Here is a 17,512-nt window from a genome sequence, read left to right as displayed (position 1 = left end):
CATTCATTGCTGCGACTGAAACGGAGCTGGACAATAGCCACGACATAACTTTAATTACGTCATTCGGGCTTTCAAACTATGCCATGACAGGGAAAGACAGAAAAATCTTTTGAGAAGGTTTCTAAAGTTCCCCGATTGCATAGAGCACTAATTTTTGGCTGAGATACTTCGTGGCCTCCAATTATAAGTAGTATGTACCTGTTGACTATATTTTCAAAGCATTTGAGATTCAGAAAAAAGTCAAGCAATGTGTTGCAGGGTCCCTTGGAGAAATAAAGCTTATTGGAGCAGACTCATGCTCCGCAATAAACTCGGAGAATGCACAAATGCTAAAGAAGCAGTCGATAAAGTGACGTGCAGAGACGATCATAGGCGAATAGAATGTCGCCGTGTTCGCTCTCCATGAATTTATCTCAAGTGCTTTTGTTTCTGGAGGCATTGAATTTGATTGGCTATGTTGTTGATTAAACAGGAACATTCTACGACAGTGACCGCAAAGCTGTACCTTTTCCCTATCAAACCAGACTGCCAGTGTGGCATGAAAAACGAGGAAATGAGAGCTTCCCTTGAAACATGGGATATGATAGCCAAATGCGGCCAGGCGCTACTAAAAAATCATAAAACGAATTAGAAGATGCAGTTCACAGCGATATATACACCACAGCCTGTGTATTTTGTTGGGGTGTGCTTGTAAATGTTTAAAATATTTAGTACAAACTAATATTTTTTTATTCAGTTCAAGAATTCAATATCTCCGAATATTCAGTTTTGATCGAATCGCTTGAGTGCTTCCCGAGAACTTTTTTCTTTTGTACTGCATGGAATCTTTAATGGCCGGCGGAAGCCCGAAACGCAGAAGTGCACGAATACTCAAATATATAACTACAAATGGAGTAGTTCACGTCCAAAAATTCAATTCACACGTCAAAGAGCTAATATTCGGTATATTCTGCGCATATCCTCACAAGAGTGCGACACATGCCTCATTTCTAACATGACAGGTTAAAATCTTATGCACAAGTCGTGAAAGCTATTACTGAGCACCACATTTGCCAGTTACATCCAGTTTCGTCTGACTCAGACTGATAAAAACAGGACGCTTTGTCGGGACATCCCCGGAAGGTAACTCTTAAAAATGAGACTTGTACCAGCTAAAAATTTACAGCCGTTCCCCTAATGTGAAGGTGGAAAGCTAGAAGACCGGTGAAGCTGTACTGGTGAATAACTATATAGAACTATGCATGGCGACTTCTTGATTGATCGAATAAGGACATATATGCATAAATTCCACAGAATTAATCCCAAATTAGTTCTTACGTAATTTGTTTTGGGATGGTGTTGATAAAACAAAAGCTGCAGCCATTCTATGTGACCACACTCCCTCCATATACAGATGGCCATGCGCTGACAGCAGCCAGGAATTCTGTAATGTTTAAAACTTCACTATGTACCAACTATGACAAGTAAATGAAACCCGGCGTAATCACAGAGTCATCACAGTGGTGAATTTCAGTATAATTTTTCCCAAGATACCTACAATAGACTGAGAGCTCAGGGTTGCCACCTGGCCGGTTTTTGACCGGCCTGACCAGTTTTTTTAAACAGCGGGCCGGTTGCCGGTCGATACTTAAAACCGGCCATCGTTTGCCGGTTTTTTGGCCACCAGGCCACGATCATGATCGTTTTGGCATTTTATAAGCGTCAATTCAGCAACTACGACGATAAACATGTGCTGACAAGCTGTGCAAAGACACCTGAGCAAAAAAAATACGTAACGTGTTTCCAGAAACTCACGTTCACATTTTTGCACAAATTTTATGCTGATTTTTTTACTAGGAAAGCGCTAAAATAACCGACATTGCATAGCAAAAAAAAAAAAAGAAAGAAAAGTGGCGTCTGAATTTTAACACAAATTCAATTTTCTATATACCCCCCCTTCCCCCCCTCCCCCCGGAAGACCAGTTTTCTTTTGAAGGAAAGGTGGCAACCCTATGAGAGCTACAGGACATTTTATTATGATTTTAAACTAGCTCTTTTCCAAGCGCGTGCGATTCCTTGTCGCCACGACTCGATAGACGCATGCAATTTCATTCAGAACCTTGTGGAAGACAGCTTCGAGAGAAGACATCTTCGAGGAGAGAGAAAACGTTTTAATGAGCTCGGAAGCAGCAGCGTTACCTCCTGGTAGAGCAGTGTACGGCGTAGCTTGAGGGCGACCAGGAAGAGGAGCAGGGAGACAAACAGGCAGCCGACTAGGTTCCGGTGGATGGCGTTGGAGTTGGTGCAGGTGCCCCTCAGCAGGCTGAGCACCAGCCAGGTGAGCAGCAGCATGCACAGGGCGCCCACCAGGCCCGACCAGGCCACTGCCCCTTCCGCCGTCGACACCTCCGCCAGGTGCTGTGACGGCCAAGAACGGGAGGAAGAGGCACGGCCGTAAGACTGGCCCTTGGGGGCTGCCACGAGAGTGGGAGCATATGCGCAAGTATGCCACATTTATTTGATTCTAATGCTGTATTCGGGTGGTCGCTCTGATACTCCGACTCGGAGTACGCCGATGCGCCGCTTCCCCCAATCTGAGCAAGAGTCACCGCTCCCCAACCGAACGCGTACCCGATCTTGGAGTATCACGCGACTGTGGCACCGCGGCGCGGCCAAAACGGCAATTGCAAACAGCCAGGCCGGCCAAGGTACCATAGCCAAGGCAGCCAAGGTGTCTCAACAAATGACGGCCTCCGTATCGGACGCATTAGCTCCAAGCCAAAGTTCCCCGACATCAGCCGAGCGCCTGTTATTCGCAATGATTGAAGGTAAGAATAGGTGTGCACAACCTTGGGAACGTATTCCCGCACTTTGAACACTGGAAGTGGTTCGGCGAACTTCGCAGCGTAAACGTGCGAGTCGTCGTCGTCTGAGCTGCTGTCCTCCTCGGCGTCGATTTCGAGCTGCAGAAGTAGCGGAGACGGCTCCCCTACACTCAACAGGCGTCTCCGTTTCGACATGATGCGGAGAATAGCACGAGAAGCAAAATCGTCGAAACACTCCCACAACTAACCGCTGTCGAGGCCTCAGCACAGAAAGGGAGGATTCAGCGAACGCCACCGACTGGGCAGGCGAGCGGGGCGAGCCAGAGGCGAGCCGCGGCGGCCGGGGTCACGTGACCCAATCGCCTCCGGATTTCGGCGGCACTCCAACTTCGGAGTCAGAGCAGTCGGAGGTGCTCGGAGTGGAGTACGACGCTCTGAGACGACCAACCGAACATACGTCGAGCGCTCGATTTCGACCACCCGAACACGGAGTCGCTTTTCGGAGTGCTCTAGAGCGCTCTAAAACGACCACCCGAATACAGCATTACTAAACGTTCCCCTTTTCGTTTTTTTATTTTATTTGGGGGGGTAGCCATGCTTAAAGCAGGAAGACGTGCTTTAACTATGGGGTGGTTAGAATAGAGAAAATATGGTGCAGCCACTCTACCCCTCGAAATTTGTATGATTTTGAAGTGTACGGGGGCATTTTGTCACCACCGTATATTGTCCCGGTTTATGAAACAGGGCAAAAACTACAAGCAGAGATGGAGAGGATTTTCCCTATCTCATCTTGGCACACAAATACGTAAATAGCAGGTCAAAGGTGAGGGGATGAGACGGGGGGCACTAGAGAGACTTTCCCTGACGTTCCGGAACTGGCTAGCTTCCTTCTCCAGAGGTGACTTGGGTCACACTGCAGCGGCGCTTTAAAGGGGCCCTAAATAGGCATCCAAAGGTCGCCATTTCAATTGCGCAATTGCTAGAGTACCCCTTTACGACAACCTATACCAAATATTATACCTCCGCGTAAGGCAGGGGCCGCACAAACATGCAAAAAAGATCCCTTCTTTTTTTCCTTGTTTACCAACCACTTCCTCGCCGCCATACTGCCGCGCTCTGACTGGCGGCTATACGCCTCGAGCGCGGCCTGTAGGGGCGCCACTGAAATCCCCCTAGCGGCCCGTTTCGAAAGCAGGCGCGGGAGTCCACGCCCCGCTCCCCAGGGCCGCCGCTGCTTTTGCGGCGCGTTCACGACTGATATTTACCGTTTGTGGGAGTTTGAAATTCATGTTTGTGTGGAGCAGTCACTCTATTCGCAAATGGGGTGTGTTTACGAGAGTGTAACTGTTTTCGACGCGACCTTAGTGTGGTATTTTCGGTCTGTATAAGCGCCATGTGTGTGTCACAGGCCAGCGTCGCGGAACCGGCGTATGATGGAGCCGATTGTAGTTACACTGACCTGAATTTACTAGCCGTATCTCCGTAACCACCGGTTCCTCAGATGTTCATGCTACGGCTATACACTACGATTTAAATCGGTTTTTTGCGCTTACATAATCAGCGGAGCACTCATACCTGACAGCACACCAGTTACGTTTACCAATATTATACCTCAGATATTGATCACCACCATTTACAAGCCAGTCTGCGTTAATTTCAGGAACATTCAACAAAAGTACGATGGACAATGCATAATTATACTCGGGGATCAGCACACGACAGAGTCGTCTTGTCGTGAGGTGCGCGCCCGCAGACCTTCATCTGTTGCATATATCCTATGCGAGCAGCGCGGAGACGGGCTTACAATATAATCCGCGTCCGCGACTAAATGCTTCTTCGAAATATCGTCATATGGCACAGGGAGCCTGCAGAATAAACCAGAAACTGAAATCAGAGGGCCTTATCACATACCACACTCTTCCAATGATACATTTCATCACTTGTTGAACAGCCTACCCTGTATACTTCCAAAATGCGTCCGCCGTACGATCAGCTCTTCGTTGAAGTAGAAAAACAAAAGGAAAGTGAACGCGAGATTTATGTGTGGGATTACTAAAACGTTCATTGCTTGATTCCGCTCCGCATTTGTACACGGCGTCCCCCTCCTCCTCCCCCCCCCCCTCCCACCACCGATTTCTCGCGAAATAGCAGTGCATTTCGCGTATAGTTGGTCTAGTGAGACCTACCTGGCTTAAGTTTAGACGAACGTCTTTAGCATGCCAGAAGCTGCACTGTTTTTTTTTCATTTCCGTTAGAGCTATTATGTTTCTAAATTCCGCATTGGCACAGCATTTATTTTTCTGTTATTTCATTTCCTTGGTTCTTGCTATATGGCGTGTGAGGGCACATATTTAACGACGCACAGGCTTGGAATATATTTTACATTTTCGCATGATTTATATTCTTATAAAAGGCATAAGTTATTGTCCGGGATTGGGTAATCACATCCCCGAAACATATTTTTCTGCGGCGTATATATGCGAAACGAAGCCGTTTCATTGTCCACGCTGCAAAATGAAGCCAACCTCTCATTGTGCCACTAGGTCTAAACGAGGCGTCAGTAGAATTCATTTGTGCCTGATGTTTTGGAGGTGACACGGGTGACATGGGTGATATGTTGCTGCCGTCGCCGACGCCCGGAAGAGCGGCGACGAAGCGCTCAGAACCGCATCCCCGGGTAGCTCTTGCAGGCGATCGCGTACTCTTCGAAGACGCAGCTATTTTTAAGTGACCTAAACGTACTCTTTGCCTATAGCCGTCACCATAACTAGTTTTTTGGGGCGGGGAAAGGCGAAAAGAAGCAAAATAGAATCAAAACACTGCACGAGCCCCTATCAGTCACGCAGCGCAAATCCCGTCAACGCCGCGGAGAAGTGGCGGCAGGCGGCGCAGCAATCGCGAAGCTCGAGGCGTATATGCTCTGACGCAGCCTCTACGACGCACGAAGCACTGAACAGTACGGCGCCGCTATTGGTGGCCAATAGCAATGGCCATAAATGCTGTAGCCAATCAGCGTTCTTGGCTCTGGGGAAAACGCGGGTGCGCGCGGCGCTCCTGAAACGGCGGCACGGCGTATCTCAGTAGAAACGAATGTTGATCGTTGCTATCTGTCACACAAGCTTAGCTGAGTTTGTAGATATATATAGCGCGTCGTTTACAAGCTATGAATAACGCTGAAAAACATGAAGGGCCTCTGCAGGCTGAAACTCCGCTACATGCGCGACTGCGTCAAGCATCTGCCTGCACGGTCGACAAGGAGCCCACTGTGCGGTGTATGCACGATCTGGCGTACGCCGCAGCAGCTAAAACTTGCCGCCACCTGCCACAGCGGGACTATTGCTTGATTGATTGTAGGGTATAACGCGCCGACGCAACGCAGGCGATGAGGCGCGCCGTAGTGGAGGGCTCCGGGTTAATTTTGACCACCTGGGGATCTTTAACGTGCGCCGAAATCTCGCACACACAAGCGTTTTTGCTTTTGCCGCCATCAGAAAAGCGGCCGCCGTGGCCGGGAATCGAAAGCGGGACTATTGCTGAAAATCAGTTTATAAATGCGTGAGAGGGGGTGATAATGCACTGAAAGATTGCGCTTGTGATCGTCGTCAGCGTGGCTTTGTAAAGCAATGACTGTATAACTGCGGCAATGCTAAGCCTTTTCTGAGCGTGGGCTTCGGAGGGACCTGTTCGCTGCGACAGCGCCGCATACGGAAACGCTAATGTTTCGCTAGTCGTCGGTGTAAATCTTCAATTACTGTCATAAGCGAGCCTGTTGTGTTTGGGACCCTCCTGTCTGGCCTTCAAATGCCCGATCCTGCCTTGCCGACGCGACCACGGCCTTCGCGAGGAGCACAGGAGCCTGCGCATCGGCTGCTAAAAAAATAAGCATGACATACCGCCGAGCGGAGCCAATGGCTGCGTGCATCTCGAACCTTGCCCTGTTTCTCTAGGTGGTCGGTGACGGTGACATCACAGCTTCCATTTTGGAGGCGCTATGAGAGTGCAAGAGCTGCAGGCCTTATTTCTGGCCATTTTTGATGAACGATAACTCAGCTAATAATGCTCAACGCTTTTAAACCACTTTTGCGGTAGAGCGTTCCTTGGATGGTACTCCAGCGATTGCGCACGTAAAATCACAACTTTTGGAACCCTGTTTAGGGCTCTTTGAAGTCTTTCAGCGCAGTCGGCCTCTCACAAAGCTTTTCACCGTGGAGCGCAGCCCGTCTGTGTACAGAAACGGGAGAGTTTTACTGGAGTGATTAAAGGGGCACTGACACAAAATTTTGAAGGCGAGATAACTTCGCAGATCGATTGGTGGGAACACATATACATCATCTGCAAAATATCAGCGGTGAATACAGCCTAGAACATATTTAAAATCAATTTTGAAGTGTGCGAAACGCAACCGAGCGGCCAGCAGAGGACCACGCGCAAGTGTAAATAAACAACATCCAAACACGTCACGAGTTTGTGTTTGCCGCTTCCGCACTGCCGGCTCGCCGCTCCAATCGGAGGGCCGGAGGGCGGAGCTTCTGCTCTTGAGAACGAACGACCCGATCGTTGGCGGCGGAGGCGCCGTGATTTCGTCAGCTCATCGGGCAGCTGGCCGCGACCAAAGTTCTACAGCGATTCCAGGCACTCTGTTTCTATTACTGTTTATTACCATTGGATGCGGAAACGCGCCGGAGGCACGAAAAGCCCACTGAGCAAGCCGCACGGTCGCTGTGCAGGCGGCGGCCACGGCCGCGAAGTGGCCCACGCCGGCGCAGGTAGCTCGAGTGATAGCTTGTTACCGCTGCACGAAATTGTCCCCAATCCCGACCATGGTGGCTTACATGAGAAAGGAGTTAATGATGCCATGGCGGGTTGCATTAAAAATTGTCATCTGCACCGCTTACGAGAGTGGCACTCGAATATCCGCCGCAGTGCTAAGCCGAACACATCTGTAGGCGGACCTGTAGGCAGACCGGCTGGCTGCTCCCAGCGCGCGTCTTGCCACCCACCGTCTCGAGCGTCGCGCGTCGTTCGTTAGCCGCGGTAGCACATGCACTCGCAGCGCCTGCGTCACATCCACGGTCGCTTTTTAATTAGGCGCCTCACGAGATCAGTACGGGGGGGCATTCGCAGAAACTGCGGTCGATGCGGATTCGACAGTGCTACGGCGGCTCTGCTCTGTAACTGTGATATCCCTTCGACGGTCACGTGGTCAGCTTTGTTCACACAAAATCCACAAAATCCATCGTTTCGCGGCACTCGCTGAAACCGAAACTGCGATTGGCCGCATGAAAATGCCTCTAATTAAACAACCGTCGCACGCTGAAGCAAATGAGGTTTCTACAGGTTATAAGTAGGTCACTAGCTACTTATCGCAACAAAAAAAACAAGATGCAAAATTTTTGTGTCAGTGCCCCTTTAAGGTTTCGTGGACTTTGATGAATGAGCCACGACTCAAATAGAAGTCTTTTTCTCCAGTTCGTTTCATTTCATCCTTGGGGATGGACCACAGGAACACAGTGACTATCAGAAAAGATTTTTAGTTGGACTTCGGATAGAACAAAGATAGCAAGATGCCGCGGAATACAGGAAAACTTACAAAGCACACCTGCTGTCTTGTCTAGATGCATTTACAATAATGAAGTTGCTTGTATAAGAAAACAGCTTTGCATTAGTTGCTCGAGCTCTTTGACTACCAGCCTTGAACTCACCGCACATACCGTATTTACTCGCGTAATGAACGCTGCTTATTTTTCCCGTACAACCGAAGTGAAGTTGGGAATGCGTTTATTACGTGGGGGAAAAAAAAACAATTTTGACGACTAAAGTTGGGGGTGTGTTCATTATGCGAGTGTGTTCATTACGCCAGTAAATACGGTAGTCTGTGGTGAATGCGATTACTTTTCCTCCCCATCAGAATACACGTGATAAATGAATACCCGATACCGTCTCAAACAGTCAGCGGTGAATTTGTGACCGATAATCAAAAAACCTCACTGACTCATTACTTGCCTTGAATATGAGCATCACCTCAAGTATGTTCCAAACATGAGAGCCATCATGAATATGACACTCGTACGCCACATTTTCAACTAATCATTACAACCTGCTCCAAACACTAGTTTAATTATTTCAAATACAGTAGAACCTCGTTATAAGAGACACTGTTACAAGAGACACTTGGTTATAAGAGACATTTGAAAATGGTTTGGTAGGTTTTCTCATGTTCACCATGTTAGCAACATTGCATACAAGAGACATGGTTACAAGAGACACTCTGTTACTACGGTCAACTTTTTTAAGTCCCTAGAGTAAACTCTTCACTATTTAGACGAGACACGATGAAAGGGCGGCCTTATATAAAGGACCTTGTGGAAAACTGCCCTGAAGATGAAACTTGGGCCTGCATCCAAGAGATCGCAGAGGCTCCAGAAACTTTTGAGGAGTTCGTGTCTGCCAATGTGGACCTTGTGTGCTCGAGGAGCCTACAGATCATGCGATCCTCGCTCACATAAATGGTGCCCTAGAGGATGAACCAGAGGAGTAGGATGATGAGGATATTGTAGGACAGAAAGTGTCAGCAGTTAAAGCTGACAATTGTCTAAGAGCACTTTAACGGTACTGCGAGAACAGGAATGCTTGCGAAAAGAAGTGCCTTACCTACAAAGTTGGGAAGGAAACTAATACAGTCTGCAGTCCCTACCTACTACTACTACAACAATGAATGACTTTCTTAGGTCATAGTGAAAATTTTCTCGCCGACCTGTCTGAATACGCTTTGATATTGATTTATGACAAAGTGGTCAGGTTCGACTCCGCACTGTTTTCAGAATTTTGGTTACAGGAGACCTTGGTTATTAGAGATATGCTTCCTGGGTCCCTCGAGTGTCTCTTGTAACGAGTTTTTTACTGTACCCATGTGCGTTTCACATCAATATTTTTTGCAGTATTCCCTGTTTCCCGACGAGACTACATGATATGCAATGAAACTGCAGTACAAAATATTCCACTGAAATAATTAAAACAGAATTACTACCTCCCACTACAATTCAACCCTAAAAACTTAAATTGTGCTGCTACAGTCTACAGGTGGAAAAAAATTATCAGAAAAAAAATTTCTATAACTCAATGGTGGTCATAACTAGAGCCAACTAACAACATCATTAAGGGGTTGGAATAAAGTGTACAACAAAAAAAAAGCCACAATTCAGATAAGTGAAAAACGTAACGAAGGCCAGCCCAGCTGTTACTTACCTCGCGGCTGACAATGTCCGACAAAACAGCGAAACTACTCAGGTGGTCACACGAGCAGTTCACGTACGCTGCGTCGAATCCTTCGACCTTGCATCCCCGGGTTGACCACTTGCCACGACCACTGGAGAATAAAACAAACGCAAGCGTGCATAAGCGGGAAGAAATTTTCAAGAAACGAAATTCAGGGAAGCTTGCCCTCAGGCGCAAGACTTGAATGGCGAAGCTGTTGTGGGTGATCATTGACAGACACAAAGTTGGGTTTTACTGTCGTCGTGGTGTTGTGATTGACGTCGGCGGCATGCCATTTCAATGACCTTATGCTGAGCAAGGCCGGAATGCACTCGTCGTTTTGGTCGACGTTTTCATACACCACTCTGCAAACACGGCTTATTGTCTCTAGCAGATGCTTTGCAGGCCGAGCCTCTCGAAGTTGAGCGGCTTCTTTCCCTCCGCCATGCGAACTATCCACGGCTGGGCCGTGTAGAGTCAATGGTCACCGACAGCAGCTTCGACATTCGAGTCGCGGCTCTTCCACAGTACCGACCGATAGTTGAAGAAACTGGTTATCACCGACCAAAGGTGTAGCTAAAAAAGGCTAAAAAGACGTTTCGGCTTCCATACAGAAGCCTTGCTCACTGCGCGGAGAGGCGCGAAGCTCGAAGCTTTTAAAGGGACACTGAAGTGAATTTGTCAAGCTCCCGTTTTTGCTTGCACTGCGTAGACTGGCTCAAATTAGCACACTTTTCATCGTTTATCCGGTTGACAAATCGGTAATTATTTTACAAAGCGCGAAAGAAGAAAAACTACCATGCGCGGTTTGCGGCGGCCGCACCAACTAAGGCTGTGACATTGGGAGGAGGGGCGCCGTGATTGGACGATGCCCAAGGTTAGCAATCAAACAAGTTTCGGTTTCGGTTTCGGTTCTGTAAAACATAACCAATGGCGTTGTTGGATGGTCATTCTCAATATCTCAGTAATCATCGTACCGCGCTTCTGCCATGTTGTCGGCTGTAAAATGCACAAGATAATCCTCCCAGGACGGCTTGTAGTCGTAGCATTCACTAGCCGAGACCTACGCAGTGCATGAACGCCCTCCGCATACCCGCAGACACCCAAATGTCATGCGCTTTTCCCCCATATTTGGAGCTTGCCTCCCTCATGCCTGTATCGTAAAACGCGTGTTCGCACCAGGCCAAGGGTCTGTTCATTCTGGCCTGTGCCCACTGCCTGCAAGCAGTCGGTGCTTATGGCAACAGCACGCCAACGAGAACTCGCTAGCGCGCCAGTGCCAGCCTGCGCGCGTTTTGTGAACTAGTTCGTGTAGCCATGAACGTTGCGGCCCAAAAAAAGGTGAACTCAATATAGAAAACATCGGCGGAAAACAAAAAAGTTAACTTGCAAAAAAAAAAAGCACGTACCCGCGGGGATTCGAACTCGTGACTTGCAAAATAATTGCGGTGACATACCCAGCGCCCCAGACAACTGGGCCACGGAGCGGTATGCGAAAGCCGTGCTAATATAAGGTATATATTGTACAACCGGTTTACACTTTTATTTAGTTTTGGCATTTCAAGCAGCTTAGGTGACTATTTGTTGTACTGCGCTCGTGCAGTAAGCGTCGCCCGAGTTTCCACAGTAGCTCACGTCTAGCAATTGCATTTCGTAGACGGAAAAGCGTTCGCAGATGCGTAGTCGTGCTGCTGACCGCTGTGCTTGTTCGCCCAGCGCAAAAAAGTGCTTCCCGCGCCCTAGTTTTACGCTGTACGGTAAAAATATCAGTTGGTTTTATTTCCTTAGTACCTATATTGACTTCGCTGACTCTTCTCCCGCCTTCAAGAGGCCTTATATTTTCCTACTGGCGTACCAGTCAGCGAAGCGTCGCATGTGCGCTTGTGCAGCGCCTGTGTGAAGCGACCTTGACTTGGAGCTAGATACAGTGTACAAAGTAACGAAGTAAAGAAAGGCACATTCTTCCATTCCCAAACGTGTTGTGGCTTAGTTTCAACTGATCGAGCGAATTGCGACGACCCGTCGGCGGCCGGCGGACTAAACGCTGGGCCGACTGACTCGGTCGCGGAAGGTCGGCGAGCCGTGCAGTAGCGCAGCCAATTGCCAGCTCATCCCCTCCTGACGGCACACGAAAACGCCACAGAAAATGGGCGAGTGTAAAGAGAGGAGGACAGCATTTTCGAATTAGTTTTTCTACTAAATAAAATCGCGTAAACGCGCCTCGAGTGGTCGAAACATGGCCTGGGGACTCCGGACTACAATTTGTGCTAGTAATCCCGCAATGTTTACATATCACTTCAGTGTCCCTTTAAGAAGTGCGTCGAAGTAATCGCCCCAGGCATCTTGCATAAGTAGGCGGGAGATTGCCTACACTGTGGTTCAGGGTTTTTTCCGTAGTTTGAATCATCAGGGACTCAAGATTTAAACTATGAATCTTTCACCCGACCAGACGAGATTTCATCAAACCTTAGATTTCATTACGGTACAGACCGCATGCGCACAACGACACAAGGACAAACGAACGAAGGGCGTAAGCTTTGATGAGTCTTTCTCGTTCGGAGCGAGTGTTGCCACGATACGGCGAACGCTGGAGTTTCTTTGTGGCCAATGTTGGCCAGTCTTCCTAAGTGGGTATGCTTGGCTTGATGAATGTGCGCTAGAGGCATGTGGCGAATGCTAAAGTTTCTTTTTTTTTTTTTTTTTTGTCACTATTGGCCAATCTTACTAGGTGGGTATGATTAGCTTGATGAATGTGTGCGCGAGGCACGTGTGCACGTGTGCTTGGCCTTTTCTTGGAATTTCTAACTGCGGACACCATACACAAATGATTTGCTCAACAGCTTCGCTCGATAAAAAAAGCACGGGGCAAGAGCCATGGCTCAAGTGAGGGCACAGGTGTGAGTGCGAGAGCTGACGCGATTTGCAACTTTTCGTGGAAGATGAAAGTGATGTGAGAGTAGGAGAAGGCAGTAACGGAATGGCCAATGTGAATACGAGTAAGCACCCGTTCCTCAAAACTTATCATTCTTCAGCCTCTGTTAAGCTTTACAGTGGTGTAAAGTTACACTTTCAATGCACAGCACCAACAAGGCCAGGTATGCCAGCTTTCTGAAACCTACAACTCTCGGCTGAAGTAATCGCCGAAAGCATCAGATTGCATCGACCCCTTCAATTGATAGAACCATAAACATTTGAGATTTAAAGGGACCCTGCCACACTCTTTGAGTAGTGCAAGTAAACCTGCCCAAGGTTTAGATTACACTGCCAGGAATACCCGAGCCAAATATTACACGTGCACGTGAAGCGGTGAGTGCACAAATCGCTGTAAAAGACGCAGAAAAACCAACCGCGCTCCTTTCAATTTTCCTCATTATGCACCCCTGGCATGGCCTAAACGACGTCATTGCGACCATGGCTGTCCAATCAGCTGTCACTGGTCAACTTCGTGGCTTATTTCTCGCATCTCCTGTGACGATCTGCCGTCGTCGGCGCTGTGTACCAACCTCTTCTATGCCTGAACCTGTACGCACAGTTTTGGCGTTTCTTTTGTGCTTTGAGTGCACATGGAGTTTGAAGGACAAACTCAATACTCTTCTTTCAATGAGACCACTCGACAACAAATGTTTATTGCTTCAAAAACCCCCTAACAGCCTGAGCACGCGCTTGCGAGCAGGCAGTCATGCCTGTTCTTTTGCGGCACCAGACCGGAAATAGACCCCTCCACGCTGCAGAGAAAAGGAGAAAACTCCCCGGCCTGTGATATATCGAAGGCCGCCAAAGAGAATGCCGCCAAAGAGAATGCTGCGAGCTACGCCCCTCTCCCGGAGAGAGTGCTCAGTTTTCGCCGCATTGTCCAGGGTCAAGTTAAGTTGAGAAGAAACAATCACGCGCGATTTCTCATCACGAGTAGTTTTGGTGATAGTGAATGGATTTTCATAATTCTTGGGGGAGGAGATTGCTGGGACAATAGACTTTGCCCCAAAGTACATTCCGAGCAGTTGATGATAAGTACTGCAGGGTCCCTTTAAAGGGGGAACACTGCTCTTAAATCAGCTTCCTTTAATTGTTAAGCAAACCCTGTGAAATTTGTCAGTCTTGCTGCTTTTTTCCCACCGATTTCAAATGCGGCATTATTTTTTGAGTCAGCCAATTAGTTACAAGGATAATTAGAAATAATTAGCTATTTTTGGAGGAATAGACAAAACAGTGTTGGTCATAAAACCGTAATCTTCATATTTTCCAATACTCTGAGGCCTGCTGACTGCAATTAGAGAATCAGTTTTGGAACTAATTTGGAACTAATTTGGAACCCTTGGAATTAATTTTACAGCTCATTAAACTTTGGTGTTTGAAATGGGCATTTGAAATGGTTCCTTGCCACTGGTTCCACCAAAATTTAATGAGCTGCTAATTTATGACTTATTATCTCTAATTATCTTGGTAAATAACTGACCAACTCAAAATATAAAGCCACATTTGAAATCAGTGGGAAAAAAGCAACAAGACTGACAAGTTTCACAGAGTTTATTTAACAATTAAAGGAAGCTGTTTTAAGAGCAGTGTCCCCCTTGAAGGCAGATGGCATAGAGCTGGATCAGACTTGACACACAAATTTCTGCCGCCAATTTCTGTCATTACAGCATGTCATAACGATATCGTGAATACGCACCTATCATCGCCACTGTGAATCGATGCGAGCATTACCTGGAAGAGAACATCCAGAAGACGCATTGGGGCTGCTCGCCGCGTGATTGGATCCTCGGAAATCGGAAGCGGACCTTGATCTGTCCGACGGGCGTGCCCGCATTGGCTGGCTGCACCACCAGTGTCGTCACGGGGCTGCCCAGGGCCAGCTCGACGCCAAACTTCTGCCTGGGGAACGCGTTCCGAGTGGCATCAGACCACGGCAGGGCAAGCACCGATAAAATAAAGCAAGAACAGGTTCATTATAACGATTGGAAGCATTGTTTGAGTGTTTATTGAGGGAAGAAACGATGCTCTCTGGTCTGCTCGCATTCACATTCAATCTGCCCCCTTCCTAAAATGACGGGAGGAATGATATAAGAGCCCATGGTGGGTTATTTAAAACCACATTCGAGACAAAAATCTGCACGCACTGATCAAAATATCCTGCAAAGTACTTTTAGTAATGCTCTGGCATTTAAAAATAAAGGGGATAAACAAAGATAAAAACTAAGAGAATAATACATCTTCAACTGAAAGATAAAAATATCTTCATATTTATAATAAAATATATAAAAATAAATCCTTATTTTCATAAATAAACATAAAAAGGAAAAAGGATAAGTAATGATAAGACAGAAAATAAAAAAAGGATGCAGCCAAAAAGACTGTGCTGATGCGCTATCTTCAACACTGGTGTGTGTAGTAAGCATGCCAGCTCTCATCAGAGGCTCTTGCATGGAGCAAAATCAAGACCGGAGGGGAATTCTCACTCCGTGGGCTGACGCTACAGGAGTGTACTAGTCCACTTTTCGAAGCCATCAAAAAACACTTTGCGGTGTGTCTTATCCTTTTAATTGAACCCTGAACATGGCTCAGTGAGAAGAAACAGAATGCTTTGCACTCACCTGATGGTTTGATCGTACGATGCTGGGAACAGGCCGTCCAAATTAGGGTACGTCGTGTACACGACGACTGCCTTCTTTCCCAGGGCACGCGAAGGCGATTCTGGAAAAAGGAACAAGCAGGCAAGTTGGCAGTATTCGTTGACCTTCAAAAAATAATTCGCCAGGGCATGTGTCCTGAGCACCTCATCCTTTTCTTGAACTAAGCATTCAGCAACGTCTTCAATACTTGGAAGTGCAAGGTCTCAGAAAGCAGTCTGAAATTTTTCTCCCTGCTTTATATGATGTACTGGGTTGTGATGTGCTCTTACGCATCATTATTTCCAAGCACTGAATGACTGAGAGCCACAGCTTTTGTGTGGAATGTTGTTTTTAAAGCTTTGTGTCGGAGAAAATAAAGTAAAAATTGCATTTCAAAATTAAGGGGACACGTCGGTCGAAAAATCGCCATTTTTTTTTTCAAAATATGTCGATTTTTTGTTTTCACTTGCATTATCATCTTTGACTATCCTTCTTCCATGGGAACACAAAAATAAAAACGAAATACGAATTAGAACTTAGTGAAAAACGTTTCTCAATGGCTCGTGGTTACCCAAGAAATTGTGCAATCAAGCTGAATTTTGGCCATCTTTGGGAGTTTTTGCTGCACGGCAGCGCAGCTGGCCACCATTTCGGTCACTTGGGACAGGTAAACAAAGCCTTCTCTCAATCGAACCATTCGCCAGCTCCGTATCTCTGCGTAAAAATTAAAAAAAAAATATGTCTTCCTTATTGTTTTGAGAGCTCTTATGGGGTATTTAAAGGGACAAGAAACCGATTTTTGTCGAGTATATGTTCTCTATCCGAAATTAAAGGGCATCCCTTAAAGCACCTTAACAAGAAACAGTTCTGCTGATAACGCCCCAGAACTTTTTAAACCGAAATTTTTAGATCTACGAGCCGTATGTGCCCTCCCAAAAATAATGCTGGCAACTATGACATACAGTAGCGCGGCAACATACTTTTGTCTGTATGCGAGATAAAGAGTGATATTTCAAATCTTGTCCCCAGATAAAAAAAATGTGAATCGCCGGCTTTCTTATTCCTTTGTGTGCATTTTTTAAATCACCAGTCTATTTTTCACGAGGGCGCCATCTGTTGGGATGGACGATAGGTAGAATCTGGCTTCACTTTGTAGGGGTCAGAAGTTCGATTCTCCCCGGGCACATCCCTTTTTTTTTTTTAAAGCTGCCGTTGGCGTATTTAAAAACTGAAATCAAATATTTCGGCAGAAGAAGCGCCCCTGGCGCAGGCAGAATTGTCAAAGCTCCTTCACTGGGTCTGTTCACTGGACGCTGTCATTGGTACTGGGCATGGAGGCTCAGTTAGCCACGCTGAGAGCAACCCAGCGGCGGCGGGCGGCGTGTCTCAAAAATTTTCAAGATAATGTTTAAAAATACATATGCAATTTAAACTTATACATATACTTGTGTTAAAAGGTATTCAGAAAGTGAATAAATGTTTCTCCAGTTACAGTAGCTGCTAGGTTTGCAGGTCACGTTTCTACACTACGAACTGCCACCCTTCCGATTTCAGAAAGTTTGCTGCCAAATTAAAATTATTTCTGCTAATTTGTTCATAAATTGCTTGCGGTTACCAGGCTATATAAATTGCTGGCTTTCGTATCAGCTAGAGAACATATGCGCGACAAAAATCAGTTGTCTGTCCCTTTAAATCGCATGACACGAAATCTGGACCACCATTGGCTCTCGCAACTTGTGAGCTTCCATCGTCTCCATCCTTCCGTTCGCTAGACTTCGCGCTATCTTTTCTATTCCCTTATCGTGTGTTTTTAATCATAAACGGTGAGGAGAAGCATGACTTTCG

The 17,512-nt window shown here is 47.0% G+C and overlaps 1 protein-coding gene across 1 annotated transcript in view; it reads right to left on the bottom strand.

Annotated features, from left to right (window-relative positions):
- The window catches only part of Stan (Protocadherin-like wing polarity protein stan), a 64,249-nt gene that overhangs the window by 5,120 nt on the left and 41,617 nt on the right, over window positions 1–17,512 (bottom strand). The window contains exons 21-24 of the mRNA XM_077691582.1: window positions 15,650–15,749; window positions 14,763–14,930; window positions 10,050–10,170; window positions 2,179–2,397 (exon numbers count right to left, since the gene is read on the bottom strand). Of these exons, the coding sequence (XP_077547708.1) occupies window positions 2,179–2,397; window positions 10,050–10,170; window positions 14,763–14,930; window positions 15,650–15,749 (608 nt within the window). The remainder of the gene's footprint in view (window positions 1–2,178; window positions 2,398–10,049; window positions 10,171–14,762; window positions 14,931–15,649; window positions 15,750–17,512) is intronic.

The sequence above is a fragment of the Haemaphysalis longicornis genome, unplaced genomic scaffold (assembly GCF_048455015.1).
Source record: "Haemaphysalis longicornis isolate Haplotype H1 unplaced genomic scaffold, Haemaphysalis longicornis Haplotype H1 scaffold_10, whole genome shotgun sequence".
Taxonomy (NCBI): domain Eukaryota; kingdom Metazoa; phylum Arthropoda; class Arachnida; order Ixodida; family Ixodidae; genus Haemaphysalis; species Haemaphysalis longicornis.
Note: the sequence above shows the minus strand (reverse complement) of the source record. Positions and strands in the feature narration are given on the sequence as shown.